Source organism: Sus scrofa, chromosome 1 (assembly GCF_054392235.1).
Source record: "Sus scrofa isolate SSC_HxYL_T2T_F1_AM1 chromosome 1, Sscrofa_HxYL_maternal_Yorkshire_Landrace_v2.0, whole genome shotgun sequence".
In the NCBI taxonomy this organism is placed as follows: domain Eukaryota; kingdom Metazoa; phylum Chordata; class Mammalia; order Artiodactyla; family Suidae; genus Sus; species Sus scrofa.
In genome coordinates, this window is record NC_139383.1 from 124,848,401 (window position 1) to 124,875,799 (window position 27,399).

Sequence of the window (27,399 nt, forward strand, 5' to 3'; positions counted from 1 at the left end):
TTTCTTTCTCTTCTTTTTTGGCCACCTTGTGGCATATGGAGCTCCCAGACCAGGCATCAGATCCCAGGTACAGCTGTGACCTAAGCCACAGCTATGGCAATGCTGGATCCATGACCCCACTGTGCCAGGCTGGGGATCAAAGCACTCTGAAGATGCCTACCAATTCCATTGTGCAACAGTGGGAGCTCCAAGAATATGTTTCTTAAATGTACAGTGTAAACATTTGTAGAATGTTGTAGTGTATAATTTACTAATTATGCAATACATTTATGGCAAAACTATGTGGTTTATCTGGAAATACATAAAAGATGAATAAAAAGACAGAGGAAGGCTATTCTAAGTTGGCAGCATACAGAATTGTATCACATGGAAAAATCTAAATGATAGGTAGAGGAGTTTGCATTGATAGAAACTGGTTTTATTGTGATTTTTAATAGGAGGAGATAGTAATTTAAGAGTGAAGTGATGAGGACGTATGAATAGGTTAACAGAGCAATGGAAGGAGAGAGAAAGGGAAAAGTTTAAATATTTTAAAGAAATAACATGAGACTTGTAATGATTTTTTTTGACCATATAGGATAGAGGGAAGGAAGATGTCAAAATAACTCTCAAGATTTCAAATATGAGACACTCAAGGAATACAAGTGCGTGCTGTTATGTTTTTAGTTGGCGTTTTGAGTTTGTCATATTGAGTTTGAAATCAAACATGCAAGTTGAAAAATCCTGGAGGCACTCAATAAATAGTTGTTGAGTTAATTAGGAAATGACTTCTTTGAACCTTTTTTCTATGGTAATGAAGAGACTGTCATGAAAATATGACTGTGTGTGTGTATATAATGTAACATATATATATTATCTCACATCTATCAGTTTTACCTAATTTACTGCAAAAGTACTTTTGACAAATTCTTAAAAGATTGTTTTGTGACAAGAAAAAAATTTCATTTACATCTCTAGCAACGTGAACTGGAGGAATGGCAGTTGCAGCAAAGAAGACAAGGATGTGTTAATGAAATTATTGAAGAAGAAAGACTAAAACTTCTTAAAGAACATGCTACAAAACTACTAGGATATCTCCCTAAAGTAAGCTGAGATTTAATTCATAACCCCTAATAGTGGGGGGGGAAATCATGGTATTAGGATTTCAGAGGGCCTGGGTTTCACTCACTTCTTGTAGTTACAAAGCAGCAGTGGCATGTGGAATAGTAATTGAGTATTTCCAAAATGAGAGAACTTATCTTGGCATAGTTTCAGTATGAGTTGGAATTCTGAATTGAAATTTTAAATGTTCTTTCTCCTCCTTTAGTGTAGGAGATCTCAAACTAAAGCAATTTTGATCCTCTGTATACCAAAGCTCGTTATACAGGAAAACCATGTAATAGGTAATACTAGTAACAGATACATACTTGAACTGAGTCTGAGAGCCAGACCTGCTTTGTAATAAGAGGTTACATTTTAACTAGGTAACCTTGGTTTTTAAAAGCACTTCCAGAAGATGACAAATTTTCATGTATATCTGAAAGACATTATGACTATAAAAATAACAACTGAGTTTCACAGGCCACATAAACATCTGGACTCCTGTAAATAAAATTTCCATCCTTCAGATATACAAATTATGCCATTTGATACTTTATTCAATCAAAAGAATCAAGAGTATATTTTGTTTAGTCCAGTGCAAAGTAAGAAGAGAAATGTAATTATTACCTAGGAATTTAGAGTCTAATTAATTAGGATTAGTGAATACTAAATGATGTATTAATGACAAATGCCATATGGAATTGATAAATTTAATAAAATAGACTATAAATTCAGGCCAAGTCTTGGGATTTAGATATTTGTGTAGCAGAATAACTGTAGGAACACGAGAGCCTGACAGTAAAACTAAAATGATTTTATCCCTTAGATCCTAATGGCTCCAAATGATCTAAATTATTCTTTGGGTTCTTTAGATAATAAGTTAATGTTTAATTTTATGTTAAAGGGATTACAATTAGTTGGCTTAACTCCAAACCTGGATTCTTTCCTGCAAGAATGAATGTTTGCTGATTAGACACAGAACTGAGGCAGGAGCCAGTGCCATGCATGATCTGGCAAAGCTTTGTCTCTTCACCCTGACCTCCTTCATATCATACTGTAGGGTTCTTTCAAAACAATGGTAGAGAGTACAGTATGGGTTAAATTAATTCCCATTCAGCCCATCAAGGCAGTAAGTAGTACTTGTAGTAAATAAAGCAGAAGAGCCCAGATTTTTATGACAAGTTTTAACACAGGATCTGATAAATCAGGAAATCAGGTCATTCTAAGAATATTCAGTATATATGTTTATAAAGTCATAATTTCAGGGAAAAAAGTTCATAAGTATATAAAATAGATTTCATTATTTTGAAGACAAATTTCAGATCTGTTTATCTGTTAGTCTTACAAACATTTAGTGAAATATTCTGGCATTCAAAGTAACCCACAAAATATTTTTCTTGTAGGGAGTATTCAAAAAAGTGGATGATATTGATATGCTTGGTGAAGAATTCAGAAAAGCATATCAGAAAAAGGAGTGAAATCTGTGAACATAAGTGATATCATTTGGTAAAATCTGGATTCTTATTTGTATGTTACCACTAGATGTCAGTGTAACTTTTGTTTTACAGTTCAGTGAGCACAGGAACCCACTGTCTTTGGATTTTCTAAAACATCTGTATTTCATCATTTATAAACAATTTTATCTGTAAGAAAACATTTGTTTTCTGAAAAAACTAAATTACTGAATATTTTTAAACTGCAGAATTAATTGCAAAGTTAATTGCTTTTTATTACACTATTGTTTTTGTATGGTAATTTGAAGATGTGAGTGCTATACCACACTCAATATATAGATAAATATATCATAGGCCAAACTCAGAAGACTAACTTCTCCAGTCCACTTCTACCTATGTTTGTGTTTAGGAACTTAACCGCCCTGACTTGGCCAGGAAAAATCTTTTTCTGTCTACTATAGGAGAGAGAAAAGTAAGGAGTGAGGAATTTCAAAGTACTGGTTTTGTCTCAGATAAACGTCATTTATAAACTAGAGCTAAATATTCAGTGCAGTTGAAAAAAATGCTAGAAGGTCATAAGAAAGACAACAGAATCAAAAGTTAGTTAGATTCCTATTGCTTTATTTTACAAAATATTTCTATTTTCTGATAATTAGCTATCAACTTTATATCCCCAAATCTAAATAGGGAATTTGGAATTATTTTGATTTTGTTATTGAATATCTTCATTACCTATAAAGGCAATTCAAACTATTATGACTTAAGTTAAAGAGTATGTTTTGCACTTTATATACCATGCACTTTAGGTTAAAAAGTCAATCACTTATCCATTTCCCCATTCAAGTGCCTTCATGAATTCCTCTTCGGTGAAAGACAGCATCCTGGCAGCTTCAATATGCATCTGTGTTTTAAAAACATAGCATCGTCTAATTTGGTATAAGAGTAGACCCCAGAACCAGGAAATTTGTGAAATGTGTAATATGCTATCAGATTATAAGTTTCGTTGTAAGAATGTGTAATGTTAATTCCAATAAGCATGATACTTAAAGTAGTTATTACATACAGTGGTCAACCTCTAAAAGCCTTTGTCCACTAGTAGTATTGTATCAATCTGTTGAGAGAACAATTTAATAATGTTATGATTTGTAACCTCTACAAAAAAGACAGTGGCAGAACCATGGATTGAGTCCTCTTACCGCTAGGTAACTCCTATAGTGATGGTTTGGAATCAGTTTTCACTCTTCAAGGTTTAAAGAGGTAAACTGATCCCTGAAGATAATAGTTACTTTTATATATGATATTTTCTTTAGTTAGGGAGTATCTGTACTGTATGTAAGTCATATTTCCACATTACTAATTCATCTTCATCTAAGTGTAGATAAATTTTTATGACTAAGCATGTCAAAATAAAAAACATACTTATTTAGTTAGTATTTCAACTTTATCTTAGTAGAAATGTCCAAATATAATATCTAAGTAGAAATGTCCAAATATAATATCTATTATTTATTTTAACTTTGTTTTTTAGGATAAACTCACCTTCTGCCTTTTTAAAACATCAATTAATTTTAATTGTTTCTTGAACCCTATCATTAATTCTCCTTTTTGCTTTTCTAGCTTCTTGTTTTCTGATTTTAACACTTCGATTTTTTTGTGTTCTTCATTTGCTATATCCTGCAAAAGAAAAAAATTCTATGTATTCTTTACAGTACTTTGATGGAAAAAATGATCACATCAGCAATAAAAACTATTTAGTTTTTGCATTATTAAATTACTATAATTTTTATAACTTTTAATGATGCTCATACCTGAAGCATTTTTAAAAAGGTTTTAAACATTTTAACTAATTTCTAATAATGCTAAATTTCTAATAATGCCAAAGTAATTTACATTTGAGGGCAGAAGTGAGTAATCAGTAGTAAATAGAAATTGGAGGTGGTTATGATCCTTGAAAGAACAGAAGCATACTAGTTGAAGATCCATCTTCAGCTTGCTTCTGAGAGCACCTTTCAGTTCATGGGTTCACAGGGGATAGATTTAAAGCAAAAAGCAGCAGTCTTACTGGGCTGAGGAATTATACTGCAGGGCTGCTATGATGGTAGAAATTTTAAGGTAGGAGATCATCAAAATCTTCCCACATAGTTCCCTCAAATACATGGCAGACATTTAAATAGTATTTGCATGGTGAGACTCCTAGGAACCATAAAAGGCAAAGAACTGAGCAAAAAATTCAGCCACTGCCTATGGAAATTATAGATTACCAAGTCTGTAATCCTGGTAAAAGTAAGATGAGCTCTGCAGCAACTTGGACAATGGAGAAAAAGAGCCAGTGAACTTTAAGATAGGTTAGTAGAAGTTATATAAAGTTCAGGAAGATCTTGTACTTGGAAAAAATGTTAAAAATAAGTCTTTCATGCCAAAGGAAAATGGTATCAGAAGGAAACTATATATTCACACATAAAAAAGAAAAAAAAGTATCAGAAATAGAAATGTGGTATTAGTAGAGTTTTTCTTTAAAAATTCTCTTTAAAAGATAATGGGGGATGACTTTGATTTTTTGCTAAGATGGCAGAGTAGAAAGACCCTGAGTTTACCTCCCACCATGGGTATACCAAAATTAAAACTACTTACAGAGTATTCTAACAGAAAAGATCTTCTCTAAAGAAGGAACCACAAGATAAGTAGGAGGAGCAGCGGTGCCATGTGTCAAGACCAATACCCCAGAATGGGTGACCCACAGATGGGAGGATAATTACAATTACAGAGGTTCTTCCCAAGGAGCAGTGGATCTAAGCCTCACACTGGACTCAGCCTGGGGGATCCTGTACAGGGTAGAAAAGCCCGCAGAAGATCTGGCTTTGAAGGCCAATGGGGCTTACTTTCAGGAGACCCAGAGGGGTATGGGAAATAGAAATTCCACTCTTACAGAGTGCACACAAAATCTCACATGCTCCAGAAGTCATGGAAGCAGTAGTGGTTTTTGAAAGGAGCCAGGGTCAGACACACCTGCTGATCCCTAAGAGGCAAGAAGCCACTGAAGCTTATCCTAGGGACACAGACATTGGCAGCAGCCATTTTTGTGAACCCATTCTACCAGGTGGACACTGGTGCTGGGAAGCACTATTTCAGACTCCTCTTCTAGCTTATTAGCATCTGGACATGGCCCCACCCACCAGCCTGTTAGCACCAGTACTTTGGGGAAGCCTCAGGCCAAGCAACTAGCTGGGTGGGGACACCGCCCAACCACCACCAGCAAGCAGGTTACTTTAAAATCCTATGAGCCTACAGACATCCTGGAACATGGCCTTGCCCATCAAAGGGCCCAAGACCCTCCCACTCACAAGTGCACAGGCACTTGTCCTGGGATCCCCAGGGCTTTGGAGCCAGAGACCCTGGGCTCCAGCTCCATGCATCAGTCGGCAGACACCAGCCCAGCATCAACACAGCCCTGCAGTCTGCTATGCCAGGACTCAATCCACCCACCAGAAGGCTGGTACCAACAATGAGACACTGTGCCAGCAGACAGAGGGAAGGGGGTTATAAAATAGGGAATTTAGATGTATGAGGTACTATTATAAAATAAGCTACAGAGGTATATTGTACAGAACAGGGAATACAGACAGTTATTTTAAAATAACTTTATAGTTCATAAAAATTTTTAATCACTATGCTGTACACCTGAAATTAATACTGTAAATCAGCTAAGCCTCAAAAAAAAAAAAAAAAAATTGGGCAAGTTCCCATTGTGGTTCAGTGATAATGAACCTGACTAGTATCCATGAAGCTGCAAGGGGTCTGCAAAACCATGAGGACCAATGATGAAGAGATTATGGGCAGAGGAATAAAACCTAATACCTAAGGCCTGGAGAAGCACCAGGACTGAAACTTTTAGGAAATGAAGACATTTAAATGAGGGACAAAAAGGCTTTAAAACAAAAACAATTAACAAAATGGCAATAAGAAGTTCCTATCAGTTATAGGTTGAAACATAGACTAAACTCATAAATAGGAAGAATGGATTAAAAAAGATGTAACTATATTTTGTCTACAAGAGACTCACTTTAGCTCTAATGGTACACAGAGATTGAAAATGATGGAATGGCAAAAGATACTCTATGAAAACAGTAACCAAAAGAGAATGGGGTGGCTATAATAGTGTCAGACAAAACAGCATTTAAGTCAAAACCATTAAAAGAAACAAGGACATTTTATAACAATAAAAGGTCAGCTCACCAAGGAGCTATAGCACTTATATATGCAGCAAACCTCAGAGCTACTAAATATATGACTTAAACATTGACAGAAATGGTAGGAAAAGTAGACAGCTCACAGTAAAAGTAGGAGACCTCAATACCCTATTTACAATAATGAATAAAGACCGAAGAACCACCAGACAGAGGGCAATAAGGGAAAAGTACTTGAGCAATGTTGTAGACCAACTAGACCCAAAAGACTTATCCAGAACAGATCATATATTAAGCCCCAAAACAAGTGTTAGTAAATTTAAGGACTAATGTCATACAAAGTATGTTTCCTATTTATAGTGAAATGTAACTAGAAATCAGGAACATTAGGAAAATAGGAAAATCCAAAAATATATAGGAAATGAACATACTCAAATATTCAATGAGTTAAAGAAGAAATCAACATATAAATGAGAAAAGATTTTCAGGCGAATGATAATGAAAACACAACACACCCAAATGTAAGGGATGCAGTCAAAGTAGTGCTAAAGGAAACTTAAAGCTATGTATGTTTACATTAAAAAGGAAGGAAGGTGTAAAATCAATAACTTTACAACTTAATTAGAAAAAAGAACTAAACCCAAAGCTAGTTGAAAATAGGAGATAATAAAGAATAGAGCAGAGTCAATGAAACAGAAGATAGAAAAACAGTACAGAAAAATCAGTGAAACCAAGAGTTCTTTGAAAAGATCACCAAAATTGACAAAACTTTAGCTAGACTAAGAGAATGAGGACTCAAATACCTAATATTGGGAATGGAAGAGGGGACATTGCAACTGATTTTATAGAAATAAAATAATAGATGGAAGAAAATATCTTACAACAAATACCACAGAAATAGAAAAGGTTGTAAGAGAACACTATGAAAAATTGTACACCAAAAAACTGGATAACAGATGAATTCCCAGAGTATCACAATCTACCAAAACTGAATAATGAAGAAATAAGAAATCTAGATAGACCTATAACTAGTAAGGAGATTGAAGGAATAATTAACAATCTCCCAACAAAGAAAAATCCCAGACCATATGGCTTCACTAGTGAATTTAACCAAACGTTTAAAGAAGAATTAACACTAATCATCCTAAAGTTCCTCTCCCAAAACTGAAGAGGACAGATAACTTCCAAATCAATCTCTAAGGGTCAGCATTAACTTGATACTTAAAGCCTTAAGACACTCTAAGAAAATTCAAACTAATATCCTTGAGAAGTACTGATGCAAAAATCCTCAACAAAATAATAGCAAACAATTTCACAGCACATGAGGAGGATTATACACAATGGCCAAAAGGGATTTATTCTTGAAATGCAAGAATACCTATGAAAATCAATCACTTAACACCCCACATTAACAGAATGAAGGGACGATCCTCTTAATTAATGCAGAAAAACATCTAACAGGATTCAACATATTTTTATGATAAAACTACTTAACAAACAAGGAACAGAAAGATTCTACTTCAACATCACAGACAGACATGAAAAGCCCACGGCTAACAGCAAACTCAATGCTAAAAGACTGAAGGCTTTCCCTCTAGGATTAGAGACAAGACAAGGATGCTCATTTTTGTCACTTTTATTCACCCTACTGGAAGTTCTGGCCAGAGCAGCTATTGAAGAAAAATAAAATGCATCCAAATTAAAAAGTAAAAGGGAGATTATCTCTGTTCACAGATGACATTATCTTGTATGTAGAAAAGCCTATAAATTCTATAAGAAAACTGTCAGAATAAATTAATTTGGAGAAGTTGTAGGATATAGAAATAACACCAAAAAATCAGTTGTTTCTATATACTACTAATGAACATTGCTAAAAAGAAATTAAGAAATAACTACTAATAATACCACCAAAAAAAGAATCAACTACTTTGGAATAAAAGTAACCAAGTTCCTGATTTCAAAACTTATTACACATCTATAGTAATCAAAATGGTTTAATACCAACATAAAGATCATAAATACCAATGGTATAAAGAGCCCCCAAATAAAACCTTGCATATAAAGTCGAATGATTTTTCACAAGGATGTCAAGACCATTCACTATAGGAAAACATGGCCTCTTAAAAATGAATGAAATTCTGACATACTTTATAACATGGATAGAATTTGAGGACATTTGCTGAGTGAAAAAAAAACTAGTTACGAAGAGACAAATAGTATATGATTCTACTTATATTAGGTACTACCTGGAGTGGTCAAAATCAGAGACAGAATTGTGGTTGCCAGGGTTCAGAGAAAGGGGAATGGGGAGTTATTTTTTTTTAATGGACACAGGCTTTCAGTTTTTGCAAGATGAACAAAGAGTTCTGTAGTTTGATTACACAACAATGTGAATGTATGTAACACAACTGAACTTGTACACCTCAAAAATCAGGGTAAATTTTATGTGTAATAAAATACAAAGGGTTTTGTTGTTTTTGTTTGTTTTGGCTGAGCTCCTCAGCATGTATATGTTACTGGGCCAGGGATCAAACCTGTGCCACTGCAGCAACCCAAGCTGCAGCAGGGACAATGCCAGATCTTTAACTCACTGAGCCAGAAAGGAACTCCACAAAGTTGTTTTCTTTCTTTCTTTCCCTCTTTCTTTCTTTTCTTTTCTCTTTCCTTCTTTCCTTCCTTCCTTCCTTCTTTCTTTCTCTTTCCTTCCTTCCTTCCTTTAATTTAGAAAGTTCATTAACTCTTTAAAGCAAAAAGAGTAACAATGTAGTATGGAATTTGAAAGTAAAATGTATGACAACAGTAGCAAAAAGGGCAGAAGAGAAATATACTGCTGAAAGTTTTATACACTATTCATAAAATGCTGTTACTTAAAGGTAGACAATGCTAAGTTAAAGATGTATCTGATACATGATAAAGTGTAACAAAAAATGTAGATAAAAACAATAAAGGAGATAAAATCATTAAAAATATTCAAGAGGAGAAAAAAAATAAAGGGGAAGAAAGAACCTGAATATATATGAATAAAAAACAAATAGCAACTTGATTGAGTTAAACTCAACCATTATTAATAATCACATTAAATGTAATGGTCTAAGCCTCCTAATTAAAAAATAAGAGGAGTTCCCGTCATGGCACAGTGGTTAACGAATCCGACTAAGAACCATGAGGTTGTGGGTTCGATCCCTGCCCTTGCTCAGTGGGCTAACGATCCGGCGTTGCCGTGAGCTGTGGTGTAGATTGCAGACGTGGCTCGGATCCTGCGTTGCTGTGGCTCTGGCGTAGCCTGGTGGCCACAGCTCCGATTAGACCCCTAGCCTGGGAACCTCCATATGCCGCAGGAGCGGCCAAAGAAATAGCAAAAAGACAAAAAAATAAAAAATAAAAGATAATGGAGTCATATATATAAAAAAAATAAGAGATTGTCAGATTGGCTTAAAACAACAGTAAAATTCAACTACATGCTGCCTACAACAAGATAAAAAGGAGTGACAAATAAATGGATGGAAAAGACAAGCTACTGTCAACACTAATTAAAAGAAATTACATGATTTCAAGATTTATTATAAAAGTATACTAATCAAGACAATGCATTAACATGAGGACAGGATACACATTGATGGAACAGAACAGAGATTCCAGAAATAGATCCACCCCTATCTGGGCAACTAATTTTCAACAAAGGTGGCAAAGCAATTCAATAATGAAAGGATAATCTTCTCAACAATAGTACTGTACATATTCAACAATGAACCTTGACCCTTATATCATGCACAAAAACTCATGAAAACATAAAAGCTCAAATTATGCAACTTCTGCAAGAAAACCTTAGAACAACTCTTAGTGACCCCTTAGGTCTAGAAAATAATTCTCTTTTTTCCCCCTTTACAGCCACATCTGTGGCATGCATAAGTTCCCAGGCTGGGGTTGAACTGGAACTGCAGCTACCAACCTACACCACAGCAATGCCAGATCTGAGCCACAGCTGCAACCTAAACCTCAGCTTGCAGCAATGCTGGATCCTTTACCCACTGAATGGGGCCAGGGATCAAACCCGCATCCTCATGGATATTAGTTGGGTTTTTAACCTGCTGAACCACAACGGGAACTCCTAGCAAAGAATTCTTAATTAGGATACAAAAAGCACAAACTATAAAAGAAGAAAAACAAGAGATTAGACTTCATCAAAAGTTAAAACATTGCTCTTTTAAAAAAAACTATTATAAAAATACAAGGCAAGGGATAGGATATTTGCAAAACAGGTATCTGACAAAAGACTTGTAGTTAGGATATATCAAGAACTCTTATAACTCAGTTATAACAAGTCAACTAAATTCCTAAAAATGAACTAAGGAAATAAAAACTTAACCAAAGATACTTAACCAAAGAAGATACCAAGACTCTCCTGAACAACCAATAAATGAAAGAAGAAATCAAAGAGGAAAAAATCTTGAAACATATGAAAATGGAGGCACAATATACCAAAACTTACAGGATGTATGTAGTGAGAGCAGTTTTAAGAGGGAAGTGCATAACAAATACCTACATTAAAGATCTCTGCATTTTTACTCCTCCTTCCCCAAGTTTAATGTTTTTGACATCATATTTTACATCTTTTTGTTTTGTGTAAACCTTAACTACTTATGATGACTATAGATGATTTTACTTTTGTCTTTTAACCTTTATATTAGCTTTATAATTGGTTGATATACTACCTTTACTATATGTTTGTATTTACCAATGAGATTTTTCCTCTTGTAGTTTTCCTATTTCTAGTTGTGGCCTTTTCTTTTTCACTTAGAGAAGTCCCTATAACATTTACTGGGAAACTGGTTTAGTGCTGTTGAACTCTTAGGTTTTGCTTGTCTGTAAAGTTCCTTTTCTCTCCTTTAAGTCTGAATTATACCCTTGCTGGGTAGAGTATTCATGGCTGTGCAGGTTTTTTGCTTTCATCATATTAAAATATTGGACCACTCCCTTCTGGCCGTAAGGTTTCTGCTGAAAATCTGCTAACAATCTTATAAGAGTTCCCTTATACATAACTAGTTGCTTCTCCCTTGGGGCTCTTAATATTCTCTTTGTTTTTAATTTTTGCTATTTTAACTATAATGGATCTTGGTGTGGACCTCTTTGGGCTGCTCTTATTTGGGACTCTTTGTTCTTCCTGGACCTGGATATCTGTTTCTTTTCCCATGTTTGGTATGCCTCTATCTGTCTCTCTTCTCCTTCTGGGGCCTCTATAATGTGAATATTATCATGCTTGATGTTTCCAAGTGATGTCTTAAAATTGCATTCATTTTTTAAAATTCTGGTTTCTTTTTTCTCTTCAACATGGGTGATTTACACTACTATGACTTTCAGTTTACTGATCCATTCCTATTATCTAATCTAATCTTGATTCCTTCTAGTGTTTTTTTATTTGTTACTCCATTTTTAGCTCTGTTTGGTTCTTTATGTTTTCTAACTCCTTGTTAAAATTCTGTGTTCACCCATTCTTCTTCCTAGTATGGAGCATTTTTATGGTCATTACTGTGAACAGTTTATTGGGCATGTTGCTCATCTCTAGGGTTTTTACAATGTGTTCAAACTTAAGACATCATCAACTTAAAACAATCACCTGTATATGTTGCTATATATCTCATGATACCCACAAGCTAAAAATCTATAATAGATACACACACACAAAGATAAAGGAATCCAAATATAACATTAAGATAGCCATCACAAATGAAAAGAGGAAAGGAACAATGAAGAACTATAAACACATCTCCAAAACAATTTTTAAAATGGCAATAAGTAAACACTTATCAATAAGTACTTTAAGTGGAAGTGTACTTAATGTTCCAATCAAAAGACAATGAGTGGCTGTCTGGCTGGAAACAAAACCAAGATCTATATATATGCTGCCTACAAAAGATTCACTTCAGATCTAAATACAAATAGATTGAAAGTGAGGGGATAGAAAACAAAGTCTGTAACAAGAGATAAAGAAGCACATTAAATAATGATAAAAGGATTGATGCAAGAATATATAACACTTGTAAATAACTTATGCACACAAACTGGAACACTTAAACACATATAGCAAATATTACCAAATATAAATAAAGATATTAACAGTAACACAATAGTAGGGGGCTTTAACACCCCACTTACATAAATAGGCAGATCATCGAGACAGAAAATCAATACAGAAACATAGGCCTTAAACACATTAGATCAGATATATTTAGTAGATATAGAGAAAACATCCCATCCAAAAGCAGCATGATACACACACATTTTTTTCAAGGGCACATGGAACATTCTCCAGAATAGATCACATACTAAGCCACAAAACAAGTCTTAATACATTTTAGAAAATTTATATCATACTAAACTTCTCTGACCACAACTCTATGAGAGTAGAAATCAACTATTAAAAAAAAAAAAAAAACTCGCATGGAGGCTAAACAATATGCTACTGAACAACAAATGAGTCACGGAAGAAATCAAGGAGGAAATTAAAAAAAAAAAAAAGATATGGAGACAAAAGCAAAAACACAGTGATCCAGAATCTTTGGGATGCAGCAAAAGCAGTTCCAAAAAGAAAGTTTATAATGATACAGGCCTACCTCAGAAAACAGGAAAAGTCTCAAAATATCTAACCTCACACTTAAATGGATTAGAAGAACAAACAAACCTAAAGTTAGTAGAAGGAAAGATTAGAGAAGAAATGAGTGAAATAGAAAAGAGAGGACAGAAAAAGAAGCAAGGAAAGAAAGGAGGAAGGGAGGATGGATCAAAGGAAGTAAAAGCTGCTTCTTTGAAAAGATACACAAAACTGATAAACTTGTAGCCAGACTTATCAAGAAAAAAAAGAGTGGGGCCAAATAATCAGAAATGAAGTTAAAATCAACACAGAAACACAAAGGATCATAAGAGATTACTCTGAATAATTACCAATAAAATGGACAACCTAGAAGAAATGAACAAATCCTTAGAAATGTACAATCTCCCAAGACTGAATCAGGAAGAAACATGAAATAAGAACAGACTCCAATTACCACTAAGAGAAAATAATAAAAAATATTCTCCCCCCAAACAAAAGTCCAAGACCAAATGGCTTCACAGATGAATTATACCAAATACTTAAAGAAGTGTTAATGCTTATCCTTCTTCTCAAACTATTCCAAAAAACTGAAGAGAAAGGAATGCTTCCTAAGTCATTCTTCAAGAGCAGCATCATGCTGATATCAAAACCAAATAAATATACCACAAAAATAAGAAAATTACGGGTATCACTTATGAACATAGATGAAAATCCTCAACAAAATATTAGCAAATTGAACAATACATTAAAAATATCATACACCATGATCAAGTGGTATTTATCCTAGGGAGGTAAGAATGGCTCAATATCTACAAACGAATCAATGTCATATATCACATTTATTAATGAATGAAAGAAAAACATCACAGGATTACCTCAATAGACACAGAAAAATCATTTGACAAAAATTAACATTATTCATGATAAAAACTCTAACAAATTAAATTTAGAAGGAATGTACCTTAATAAAAAAAAAAAGGCAACATATGTCAAACACACAGTTAAAATCATATTCAGTGGTCAATCACTGAAAGCTTTTCCTTTAAGGTCAGGGACCAGACAAGTGCCCACTCCAACCAATCCTACTTAACATAGTACTAGAAATCCCAGCCAGAGAAATTAAGCAAGAAATATGAAATGTATCAGAATTGGAAAGGAAGAAGCAAAATTGTCTCTATTTGCAGGTGATATGATTTTATACGTATAAAATTTATAGAGTCCATCCCCAAACTGTCAGTTCTCATCAACAAATTCAGTAAAGGTGTAGGATACAAAATTAGCATTAAATAGAGTTTCTATACACTAACAAATTATCTGAAAAAGAAAACAATCCTATTTATAATTACATCAAGTAAAATAAATTTAATGAAATGATGTGAAAGACTTATATACTGAAAACTTTAAGACATTGATGAAAGAAATCAAAGAAAGCACAAATAAATGGAAAGGTATTCTATGTTCATAGATTGGAAGAATTAATGTTTTTACATGTTATTACCACCAAATCCACCTATAGATGCATTTCCTATCAAGATTCTAATGGCAATTTTAACAAAATTAGAGAGAAAAACCTGAATTTATATGGAATTACAAAAGGCCTCAAATAGCCAAAACAATACTGAGAAAGAACAAAGTGGAAGGCATCATACTTCCTGATTTCAAGCTACATTATAAAGCTATAGAAATCAAAATAGTATGGTACTGGCATAAAATCAGCAACAGAGACCAATGGAACAGATACAAGAGCCCAGAAACAAACCCAAACATGTACCATCAACTAATATTTGACAAAGGAGCCAAGAATACTCAGTGGGAAAAGGCAAATCTCCTTATTAATGGTTCTGGGAAAATCTGATAGCACGTGTAAAAGAATGAAACTAATCCTATATTACCACTCACAAAAATGAACTCAAAATGGAGTAAAAATTTACATGTAAGACTAGAAACTATAAAACTCCTAGAAGAAAACATGGGAAAAAGCTCCATGACATGTGTCTTGGCAATGATTTTTTTGAACATGACACTTAAATCACCGCTACAAAATGATAAACAAGTAGGACTATGTCAAACCAAAAATCTTTTGCACAACAAACGATCAACAAAATAAAAAGGCAATCCACAGAATGTGAAAAAAAAAGTCTATCTGAAGGGGTTAATATCCAAAATATATATAAAGAATTGATACAACTCAACAATACTCAATTTAAAAATGAGCAAAGGATGTCAAGAGACAATTTTCTTTCTTTTTTCTTTTTTGTCTTTTTTGTCTTTTCTAGGGCCACACCTGCAGCATATGGAGGTTCCCAGACTAGGAGTCAAATCGGAGCTGTAGCCACTGGCCTACACCAGAGCCCCAGAAACATAGTATCCGAGCCACGTGTGTGACCTACACCACAGCTCACGGCAATGCTGGATCCTTAACCCACTGAGCGAGGCCAGGGATCAAACCTGCAACCTCATGGTTGTTAGGTTTGTTAACCACTGAGCCATGATGGAAACTCCTGACAATTTTTCAAAGAAGATTTACAAATTCCCAACAGGTACATGAAATGGTGCTCAACAACACTCTTATCCTTAGGGAAATGCAAAGTAAAATCACAATGAGATAACACCTCACAACTATACGAATGTCTATTATAAAAAAGACCAGAGCTAACAAGTGATGGTAAGGACGTGGAGAAAGGGGGAACAACCTGTGTACTGTTGGGAGTATTGTACACTGGTATGGCCATCATGGAAAACAGTTTGGAGGTACCTCAAAACATTAAAAATAGAAATACCATATATCCAGAAGTGGAACTGGATATATACCCCAAAGAAATGAAATATACCCCAAAGAAATGAAAACACTGTGTCAAAGAAATATGTGCAACCAGATGTTCACAATAGTATTGTTTACAGTAGCTAAGATATAGAAACAACCTAAAAGTCCAGTGACAGATGAATGGATAAAGGTGTGGTGTATACACACACACACACACACACACACACACACACACACACACACACACACACAATGGAATGTTATTTAGCCATAAAAAAGGAAATCCTGCATTTGCAACATCATGGATGGGCCTTGAGGGCATTATGGTAAGTGAAATTAAGTCAGATAGAGAAAGACAAATACCATATGATCTCACTTATATGTAGAATCTAAAACAACAATAACAAAACCCACAGAAAAAACAAACTCACAGAAAGGGAGATGAGATTTGTGGTTACCAGGGGCAGGCAGTGATGGGAGGAGGGAATTGGATGAAAGTGGTCAACATGTATAAACTTCCTTCCATAAAATAAAATAGTACTAGGTATGTAATATACAACTTGATGACTAGAGTTAACACTGTTATATGACAGATTTGAAAGTTTTTAAGAGAGTACAGCCTGAGAGTTCTCATCACCAGGAAAAAAAAAACAACAGTGTATGTGTCTGTATGTGATGAATATATACATGATGAATATATATGTTCATGATGTGTATATATACACACGTATATATCATATATATGATGAATATTAACTAAACTTATTGTAATTATTTCACAAAATAAGTCAAATCATCATGCTATGTACACCTTAAACTTATGAGTCATAATTATACACTTAAAGAATCACTATAAAACTTAAATGTCAATTATATCTCAATAAAACTTTAAAGAAAGTTATCAAGATGGAAAATAAGCATATGAATATACTCAACATCACTAGTGCAAATTAAAACCGTAATATGAGATACTACTAGGCACCTATTAGAACAGCTAAAATATAAAAAACTGACCATGTTAACTTTTGGTGAGGATATGAAACAGCTGCAAATTTCATACAGTGCAGGTGAAAATGTAAATTGGTACAATCATTTTAGAAAACAATTTGGTAACTGAGCATACATGTAAAATACAACCCATAAAATTGACACCTAGGTATATACTCAAGAGAAATGAAAACATATGTTCACACAAAGACATATATGAATGTTCATGAAGGCTTAATTGTAATAGCCAAAAAGTGAAAACAACCCTTGTGTTCATCAATAGGTGGTATAATTTGGAATATTTATACCGTGTGTAAAATTATTATTGTCACATGCAAATAATGGGAAAGAAGCTCAAAATATTTGCATTGAGCGAAAGAAATCACATTTTAAAAAATATGAAAAAATAAATAAAAAATATGAAATTCTAGAAAATGCAAACAAGTTACCTGGAGATACAGGGGTTGGGAGAAGGGCATGATTTTAAAGGGGCACAAAGAAACTTTTGGGGGTGATATATTTATTATCTGTATTATGATTTTTATATAGGTATACACATAGTCACAAGTCATCAAATTTTACACTTTACATATGTGTGGGATTATTCTATGTCAATTATACCAAAATAAATATGAAAAATAGAAATAAAATATGTGCATTTAAAGAAATACGAATTTAAAAAATTTTAAGACACAGCAGAAGTATCATTTTGAGGGCAATATTGGTTTTAAATCTGTTAGAAAAGAAAGTTGAAAAATCAATGACCTAATAAGCCTTCAATTTCAGAAAGTGAAAAGAGCGAATTAAAAAGCAAAGCAAAGAGACAGAATTATATGTTAAAAAGAATTCAGGGAAGATAGAAAGTAAACAATAGGAAAAAAACCCCACAAATTTGAAAAGATTAACTGATAACTGGTTAGCAAGATTGAGGAAGGGAACAAAAAAACAACTTGCAATGTGGGTGAATCTCAACTTTATGCCTGTCACAAAAGAGTACATTCTATGCAATTTCATATGAAATTCAAGAACAAGAATATCAGAACCAGTGAGATCTTTAAGAGGAGGATAGAGTACTTGGAAAGGGAATACAGGGAACTTTTTAGGGATGATGAAAATATTCTATATATTGACAGAAGTGGTGATTACACAGATGTCTAAGAGCCCCAACTCACTATATTAGATATAAAATATATGAATTTTATTGTATGTAAATTAATTCAATTTAAAAAAAATCCACCCAACTCTCTTTGTCCCTCCTGTTCTACCCTCTAGCTTAGCTTCTTAAAAAAATTATACACATCCACTGTCTCCCACTCCTCACCTGCATTCATTTTTCATCCTCCTTGAATTTAACTTCCCTATCACTCTACCAACATTGATGACCAAGGTCACTTCTGTGCTGTTAAATCCAGCAAAGTTTTTTCAGTTCCCCAAGAACCTGACCTCTCAGTAATATTCAACATTGTTGATCATTTGTTCCAAAATACAGAAATTCTTCAAGGCTCAACTCTAGGCCCTGGCTTTTCTCTTTTCCTTACTCTATCCTATCTTCCTAGGGAACACGAATGGCTTCTTCTACTATCACTGTGCAGACTTCTCACTTAGATCTTGACATCTACCCTTGGATTTCTCAGAATACTCAAAACTTAACATGTTCTAAAGCAACTCAATCTTCTGCCCCAAACCTATTCCATTGTTTTTTATTTCACTGAAAGGTATTCTAGTTCTGAAAACGAGAAGTCAAAATATCCTTCCTTAAGCTTCCCTTTCTCACAATCCTATATCCAATCCATCACCACATCCTAGTGATTCTTTCTCTTAGATGTATTTTTTGATACTTGGTTTCTTTCCATTGCTATCACCCTCAGTTTAGTTCAAGCTACATCATCATCTCTCACACTGCTACTCTCAAGCAGTCTACTGCATCGATTTGGGCCCCCTTCCAATAAATTCTCCACAAACAAAGAAATAACAAGCAAATACAGCTGGCCCTCTATATTCCCAAAGTTAATCAAGGGTGGGTTCAATCAAGTACTGATGAAAAATATTCTGGGGGAAAAAATTCCAGAAAGTTCCAAAAAGCAAAACTTGAATTTTCCACATGCCAGCAACTATTTACATGGCATTTATTTATTCTGTGCATTTTTAAAAGTTTTATTGAAGTACAGTTGATTTACAATGTTGTGATAATTTCTGCTGTACAACAAACTGATTCAGTTACACATCCACTGTTTTTCAGATTCTTTTCCCATTTAGATTATCACAGAATTTTGGGTAGAGTTCCCTGTGCTACATATACATCAGGTCCCTGTTGGCATTTATACTATATTAGGTGTTACATGTAATCTAGAGATGATTTAAAGTATACAAGAGAATATGTGTAGCTTACATGCAAATATTACACCATTTTATATAAGAGACTTGAGCACCTTTGGACATCAAGGAACAACTATACTTTCCCGATGCATGTCTGGCTATAGCATAGTCTCCTGTCATCTTATTCAAAATAACTATGCAGTGGCTTTGCACTGCTCTTTGGATAAAATCTTTAATACTTAACATGACCTAAAGGACCTGAATGGCTTGGCCTCTAACTATGTTTAAAGCCTCACTCTGCAACATTCCTTTCACATCCACCCCTGCCTTTCATTATGTTGTCTTTCTTGTCCCAGAGCTATTTTTACATACCATTCTTTCTAACACCCCTGGTACATATCTCCTATATGTTTTCAGATCTTAACTTAGAATTACATTTTTAAAAATGCACTCACTGGCCTGGTTACCTGCTCAAAGCACCATGTACGCATTTATCACAGATGCACCTTAGTTTGCTCAATGTGTTATCTAAATACCATCCAATTTCTCCACTATAAGGTACCTAACTACAAGGGCCACATTATTTTTTTTATCACCTTTATATCTCCAGCCTCTAGTAAAGATCTGACAGGTACATAGAAGGCCGTCATAAATATTTCTAAATGAATTAATGAAGAATTAGAAATGATCCGTCCCTAAGTGAAGTAACATGTACTTGGTAACACATTTTAAATGAACTTCAAACAACCATCTAATCAACTGTGCAGTTAAACCATAACACAGTTGTCTTTCATCATTTATCTCTTCAGTACTTTGCAGAGGCAATTATTATGTTCCAGGCACTGAAGCACAGCAGTGAATAAGGCAGGGTTCCTGCACTCATGCAGCACCTGACTTAAGTTGACTGACTTCATTTCAGAAGTTACTCTAAACTGGTTTACTTGTTTCCTGATTGCTGTGCAAAATAAGTTTGTTATTTAAAAAAAAAAACTTCAACTTTCTGATGCCTATGAGACAATCTTGTTCTATTTTATGGAAATTTTACTATTTCTTACACACATAAACCAGAATAATTTTACTTGCCTACCTAACTATAATATGTCTAATCAGAATGAGAAGCAAGGTACAAAGAATTAAAATAGAAAAAAATGTAACTGCTCACTAAAGAAAAACTTACATAAAGATTAGACTCCAAGGAAAATCTTGTTGCATATCTTGAAAATATTCCTCAAACTTAGAAACAGGGCCAAATAATTAAAAAATCAAAAACTTAAGACACATATTTCTTTAGAAATCTGAAAAAAATTTATATTTAAGAATTCTGATCTCAAAATGTCTACTTGTTAGTAAGTATATATACAAAAAATGTCATCCCATTGTGTTTAAATCAATCACTACAATGCAAACCTGGAGTCAGAAGATGGTCTTGAACACATCAAAGTTGTTTTTACAGTGTTGATGGCTTTGAACTATTATTCACCTATCAAGTCTTCATTACTTGAATTTGCAAAATGGCTGCTAGAATAGGAGAGTCATCTGTTGTTATAGTAACAAGTTTTTCTTTATACTTCTCTAAAGAATGTGCTAAAATAGAAATTATATCTGTAACCACAGTTAGCAAATACTAACACACACATGATTATTCCATTTTATTTTCTTCAAAAATCCCTTTAAAATGCACCAAAATTGGAAATAATACTCCAATAACATAATTACTGTCAAGTTTGTAAAGCTGATTTCCTAACTTGTTCATTAAATACCTTCTATTAATAAATCCCTGTCATCATGCTATTATTGATAGTTCTTGAAGGTGAAAATAGTATGATCTATCTTAAAGAAGATACTTTATAACTCTTTTTTTGTCACTGTAATATGTTTGCCTCTGTTAAAAATGTTGGGGAGTTCCTGCTGTGGTGCAGTGGATTAAGAACATGACTGGAGTGGCTCAGGTCACTACAGAGGCATGGGTTTGATTCCCAACCTAGTGCAGTGGGTTAAGGGATCCAGTGTTGCTGCAGTTGCAGCATAGGTCTCAGCTATGGCTCAGATTCAGTCCCTGGCTTGGGAACTTCCATATGCTGTGGGTACAGCCATAAAAAAAAATGTTGGAGGACTTACTAAAATCAATTTTGTTCTATGTCCTATTAAGTGTTACTAATTTAATCTAAAATGTATCATCTGTGTATGTAATGAGGGTGGCTCCTAAATTCACTATCCAAGGCATTGTTAAATAATTTAGTATTGTACTAAAGGGGAGATTCTGATAAAGCATCATTTTCAGGCTTACATAAAACCAAAAACTAACAGCCAGCATTTATAGAAAAGGCTTTCACATACACTGATATATAAGCCTTCATTTAGTCAAAAGATATTTTAGGAACTCAATGTCAACTCTATGCCAATCGTAGGCTAGATCTAGGAACACAATGATGATCCCTACAATAACTATATAAGTGGTTATCAAATGTAATCTCAGGATCAGTAACATCAAAGGACACAAGATGGCAGAGTAGGAGGGCCTTCAGTTCACCTCCTCTCACGAGCACACCAAAATCACAACTAACTGCTGAATGACCACCGAAAAAAAGACTGGAATCTAACAAAAGAAGATACTCTATATTCAAAGACATAAAGAAGAAACTATGAGGAGTTCCTGTTGTGGCTCAGCAGGTTAAGGACCTGACATTATCTCTATGAAGATGTGGGTTCAATCCCTGGTGTTGCTAAGTGGGTTAAGGATCCAGTGTTACTGCAAGCTGTGGCATAGGTCACAGATATGGCTCAGATCTGGTGTTGCTATACCTATGGCATAGGCTGTGGCTGTAGCTCTGATTCGAACCCTAGCCTGGGAACTTCCATATGCTGCAGGTGCAGCCATTAAAAGAAAAAAGAAAAACATGTGATGATGGGAGGGGTGCACTTGTGATATAATCAAATCCTGTATCACCCAAGTGGGTGATCCACAAACTGGACAATTATATTGCAGAAGTTCTCCAACAGGAGTGAGAGCTCTGAGCTCCATGCCAGACTCCCCAGCTTAGGGATCCTGAATTAGGAGTAGGATGCCCCAGATTATTTGCTTTGAAGGCTAGCAAGGCTCAACTTCAGGGGCTCTACTGGACTGGGGAATAAAGAGACTCCACTCTTGGAGGGTTCACACAAGGTCCTGCATGTGGTAGATCCCAAGGCAAAAGCCTGTGCTAGACATACCTGCTAGTCTTGTAGGGTCTCCTTAAGAGGTTTAGGGGCTGTGGCTCTCTTTAGGGTCATTAAAATTGGTGATGGACATAGCAGAGACCTATGTGAATCTAGCTGGAGGCAGATACTTTGGGTCCTTGTGACCAAGACTTAGCCCTATCCAGTAGCCTGTGAGCTCCAGTTCTATGATGCATCAGGCCAAAAAACCAACAGGGTGGGAATACAGCCCCACCCATTATAAGACAGGATGCCTAAAGACTTGAGCCCAAAGCCACCTCTAGACATGTCCCTTGAAACTGCCCTGCCCACCAGAGGGCAAAGACCCAGCTCCACCCATCAGTGGGCAGCCATGAGCCCCTCCCACTAGGAAGCTTGCTCATGCCTCTAGACCAGCCTCACCAACCAGGAGCAGACACCAGAAACCAAAGAACTACAACCCTGCAGCCTGCAGAACTGAGTCCGCAAAAACAGGACAGAATCTACCCTGGGGCCAGCTGGTTCCTGGCCCTTGGGTGACAAGAGGGGAGTGTACTTCTGGGACACACAGGACATCCCCTACAGAGGGAAACTTATACAAGGTCAAGAAATATAACTAAGCTAACTACATACATAAAATATAAATAGAAATTTAAACAAAATGAGAAGGCAAAGGAATATGTTCCAGATGAAGGAAAAAGATAAAACTCCAGAAGAACAACCAAGTGAAGTGAAGATAGCCAATCTACCTGAGAAAGAGCTCTGAGTAATGATTGTGAAGATGACTGAAGAACTTGGGAAAAGAATGGATGCAGAGTGAGAAGCTATAAGAAGTTTTTAGTGAAGAGAAAATATAAAGAACAACCAAAAAGAGTTGAAGAAAACCATAACTGAAATGAAAAATACACTAGAAGAAATCAATAGCAGAATAAATGAGGCAGAAGAACAAATCAGTGAGCTGGAAGACAGTTATGTGGAAATCACTGCCATGGGACAGAATACAGAACAAATAATGAAAAGAAATGAGGACTATTTAAGAGAACTTTGGGATAAAATCAAATGCACCAATAGTCACATGATAGGGGTCCCAGAAGGAGAAGAAAGCACCTTAAAAAGTATGGGAAGAGGTAATAGCTGAAAACTTCCCTAATATGGGAAGGGGAACAGTCACCCAAATCCAGGAAGTGGAGAGAGTCCCATTACAGGATAAAGCCAAAGAGGGAAATACCAAGTCACAGTAATAAAACAGAGAAAAATTAAAGACAAAGAGAAAATATTAAAAACAACAAGATAAAAGCAACAAAAAACATACAAGAGAATCCCCACAAGACTATCACCTGATTTCTCAACAGAAACTCTGCAGGCCAGGAGGTATTGGCATGATATATATAAAGTAATGAAAGGGGAAAACCTACAACCAAGAATACCCTACTTGGAAAGGCTCTCATTCAGATTTCATGGAGAAATCAAAAGCTTTACAGACAAGCAAAATCTAAAAGAATTCAGCACCACGAAACCAGCTTTACAACAAATGCTAAAGGAAATTCTCTACACGGAAAAGAAAAAGCCACAACTAAAACCAAGAAAATTATGAAATGGGGAAGCTCACTGGTAAATCAAACATACAGTAAAAGCAGGAAATCACCCACACATAAATACATCAAAACCAGTAACTGTGAGAGAAGGGTTAGAGTAGGAGAGTTCAAGTGCAGGATATTTGAAATGCATTTGAAATTAAGATAACAGGAACTTAAAACAATCATGTGTTTGTGTGTACAGACTGCTATATCAAAACCTCATGGTAACTGCAAACAAAAAAAACCCATAATAGATACACACACAAAAAGAAAAAGGAATCCAAACACAACACTAAAGATAGTCATCGAATCACAAGAGAACAAAAAAGGAAGGGAAGAAAAAAGACCTACAAAAACAAATCTAAAACAACGAACAAAGTGGCAATAAGAACATATATCAACAATTACCCTAAATGTAAATGGACTAAAACCTCCAACCAAAAGACACAGACTGGATGAATGGATACAATAACAAGACCCATATATATGTTGTCCAATTACATCAAAGGATATGTCCAGTCAGAAAATCGATAAGGACACATAGGATTTAAATGACACATGAGACCACATGGACTTAAATAATACACATAGAATATTCTACCCAAAAGCAACAGAAAACACATTTTTTTCCAGTGCACATGGAATATTCTCCAGGATAGATCACATACTGGGTCACAAAGCAAGCCTTAGTCAACTTAAGAAAACTTAAATCTTAAAAATCATCTTTCCTGGTCACAATGCTATGAGATTAGAAATCAACTACCTAGAAGAAAAAACTGCAAAAAAAAAAAAAAAAACCTACTTAAAGGCTAGAAAATATGCAACTGAACAACCAATGGATTACTGAAGAAATCAAGAGGAAATCAAAAAATATCTGGATACAAATGAAAATGAAAACACAATGATCCAAAACCTATAGAACACAACAAAAGCAATTCTAAAAGGGAAGTTTAGGATGTGAGGGCCATCTGGCTGCAATATCTGTCACCCCATTGATCGCCAAATTGGCTGATCTGGCTGGTGAGGTGGGTGTCTCCTTCCTCCCTCACCACCCCATGTGTATCTCTCCAGAAGCTGCTTGCTGGAAGAGAATGACCTTCCCCGATAGAGGAGGACCATTCTTCAGATAAGGGTCCACAAATAGCTGCACTCCCCTGGTAGAAGCTCCAAGTAAACACTCAAGGTCCATTTGTAGGAGAACGTAGGATAGCAGTCAAGCTTCTAAGACCACAGACATATCTAAATGAGGCATTGTATGTGACAGTCTGCCTTTCTTTAAAAATAAATAACTGGAGTTCCCATGTAGCTCAGCAGAAATGAACTTGATGAGTATTCCGTGATGATGCGGGTTTGATCTTTGGCCTTGCTCTGTGGGTTAAGGATCTGGTGTTGCCTTGAGCTGTGGTGTAGGTCATGGATGCAGCTTAGATCTGGCATTGCTGTGGTTGTGATACAGGCTGGCAGCTATGGCTCCAATTCAACCCCTAGCCTGGGAACTTTCATAAGCCACAGGTGCAGCCCCCCTCCCAAAAAAAATAAAAATAAAAAAACAAATAACTAAAATAAAAAGGGAAGTTTAGAGCAATATAAGCTTACCTCAGGAAACAAGAAAAATCTCAAATAAATAAACCAACTTGACATTTACAACAGCTAGAGAAAGAACAAACAAAAACCCAAAGTGATTAGAAGGAAAGAAATCATAAAGATCAGAGCAGAAATAAATGAGAGAGAGATGAAGAAAACAATAGAAAGGATCAATGAAACTAAAAGCTGGTTCTTGGAAAAGATTAAACATAATTGATAAACCTTTAGCCAGACTCATCAAGAAAAAAGAGAGCACCCAAATCAATCAAGTTAGAAATGAAAAAGAAGTTACAAATGATACCACTGAAATACAGAATACTACTGCAATGAACTATATGAGACTAAAACAGGCAAATATATGCAAATAAAACTGACAATCAAGAACAAATGGAAAATTATTAGAAAGGTGCAATTTTCCAATACTTTACCAGGAAGAAATAGAAAATATGAACAAATCAGTTGTTCAAAAATCGACTATACTAAAATTCAGTCGGTGATTTAAAAAATCCCAACAAACAAAAATCCAGGACCAGATGGTTTCACAGCAAATTCTATCAAATATTTAGAAAAGAGTTAACATCTTTAGCTTTCTAAGTCTATTCAGCAAGCATTGCTGGGAAACCTGGACAGCTGCATGCAAAGCAATGAAACTAGAACACACCCTCACACCATGCACAAAAATAAACTCCAAATGGCTGAAAGACTTCAATATATGACAGGACACCATCAAACTCCTAGAAGAAAACATAGGCAAAACACTCTCTGACATCAACATCATGAATATTTTCTCAGGTCAGTCTCCCAAAGCAATAGAAATTAGAGCAAAAATAAACCCATGGGACCTCATCAAACTGAAAAGCTTTCGCACAGCAAAGGAAACCAAAAAGAAACCAAAAAGACAACTTACTGAATAGGAGAAAATAGTTTCAAACGATGCAACCGACAAGGGCTTAATCTCTAAAATATACAAACAACTTAGACAACTCAACAGCAAAAAAGCCAATAAAGCAATGGAAAAATGGGCAAAAGACCTGAATAGACATTTCTCCAAAGAAGGTATACAGATGGCCAGCAAACACATGAAAAAATGCTCAACATCGTTGATTATAAGAGAAATGCAAATCAAAACTACCGTGAGATACCACCTCACACCAGTCAGAATGGCCATCATTAATAAATCCACAAATAACAAGTGCTGGAGGGGGTGTGGAGAAAAGGGAACCCTCCTGCACTGCTGCTGGGAACGTAAACTGGTACAGCCACTATGGAGAACAGTTTGGAGATACCTTAGAAATCTATACATAGAACTTCCATATGACCCTGCAATCCCACTCCTGGGCATATATCCAGACAAAACTCTACTTAAAAGAGACACATGCACCCACATGTTCATTGCAGCACTATTCACAATAGCCAGGACATGGGAACAACCCAATGTCCATCGACAGATGATTGGATTCGGAAGATGTAGTATATATACACAATGGAATACGACTCAGCCAAAAAAAGAACAAAATAATGCCATTTGCAGCAACATGGATGGAACTAGAGAATCTCATACTGAGCGAAATGAGCCAGAAAGACAAAGACAAATACCATATGATATCACTTATAACTGGAATCTAATATCCAGCACAAATGAACATCTCCTCAGAAAAGAAAATCATACACTTGGAGAACAGTCTTGTGG

The 27,399-nt window shown here is 35.2% G+C and overlaps 2 protein-coding genes across 5 annotated transcripts in view; one reads left to right on the forward strand and one right to left on the reverse strand.

Annotated features, from left to right (window-relative positions):
* The window catches only part of MNS1 (meiosis specific nuclear structural 1), a 55,952-nt gene extending 51,647 nt beyond the window's left edge, over window positions 1–4,305 (forward strand). For both annotated transcript variants that reach the window (XM_013992959.3, XM_084969524.1), the window contains 2 exons: window positions 958–1,083; window positions 2,484–4,305. In XM_013992959.3, coding sequence (XP_013848413.2) covers window positions 958–1,083; window positions 2,484–2,558 — 201 coding nt within the window. In that variant the 3' untranslated portion in view covers window positions 2,559–4,305. The remainder of the gene's footprint in view (window positions 1–957; window positions 1,084–2,483) is intronic.
* TEX9 (testis expressed 9) overlaps window positions 3,135–27,399 on the reverse strand; it is an 81,165-nt gene continuing 56,900 nt past the window's right edge. For all 3 annotated transcript variants that reach the window (XM_013992952.3, XM_013992953.3, NM_001244599.1), the window contains 2 exon segments: window positions 4,074–4,208; window positions 3,135–3,435 (listed from right to left, as the gene is read on the reverse strand). In XM_013992952.3, coding sequence (XP_013848406.1) covers window positions 3,358–3,435; window positions 4,074–4,208 — 213 coding nt within the window. In that variant the 3' untranslated portion in view covers window positions 3,135–3,357.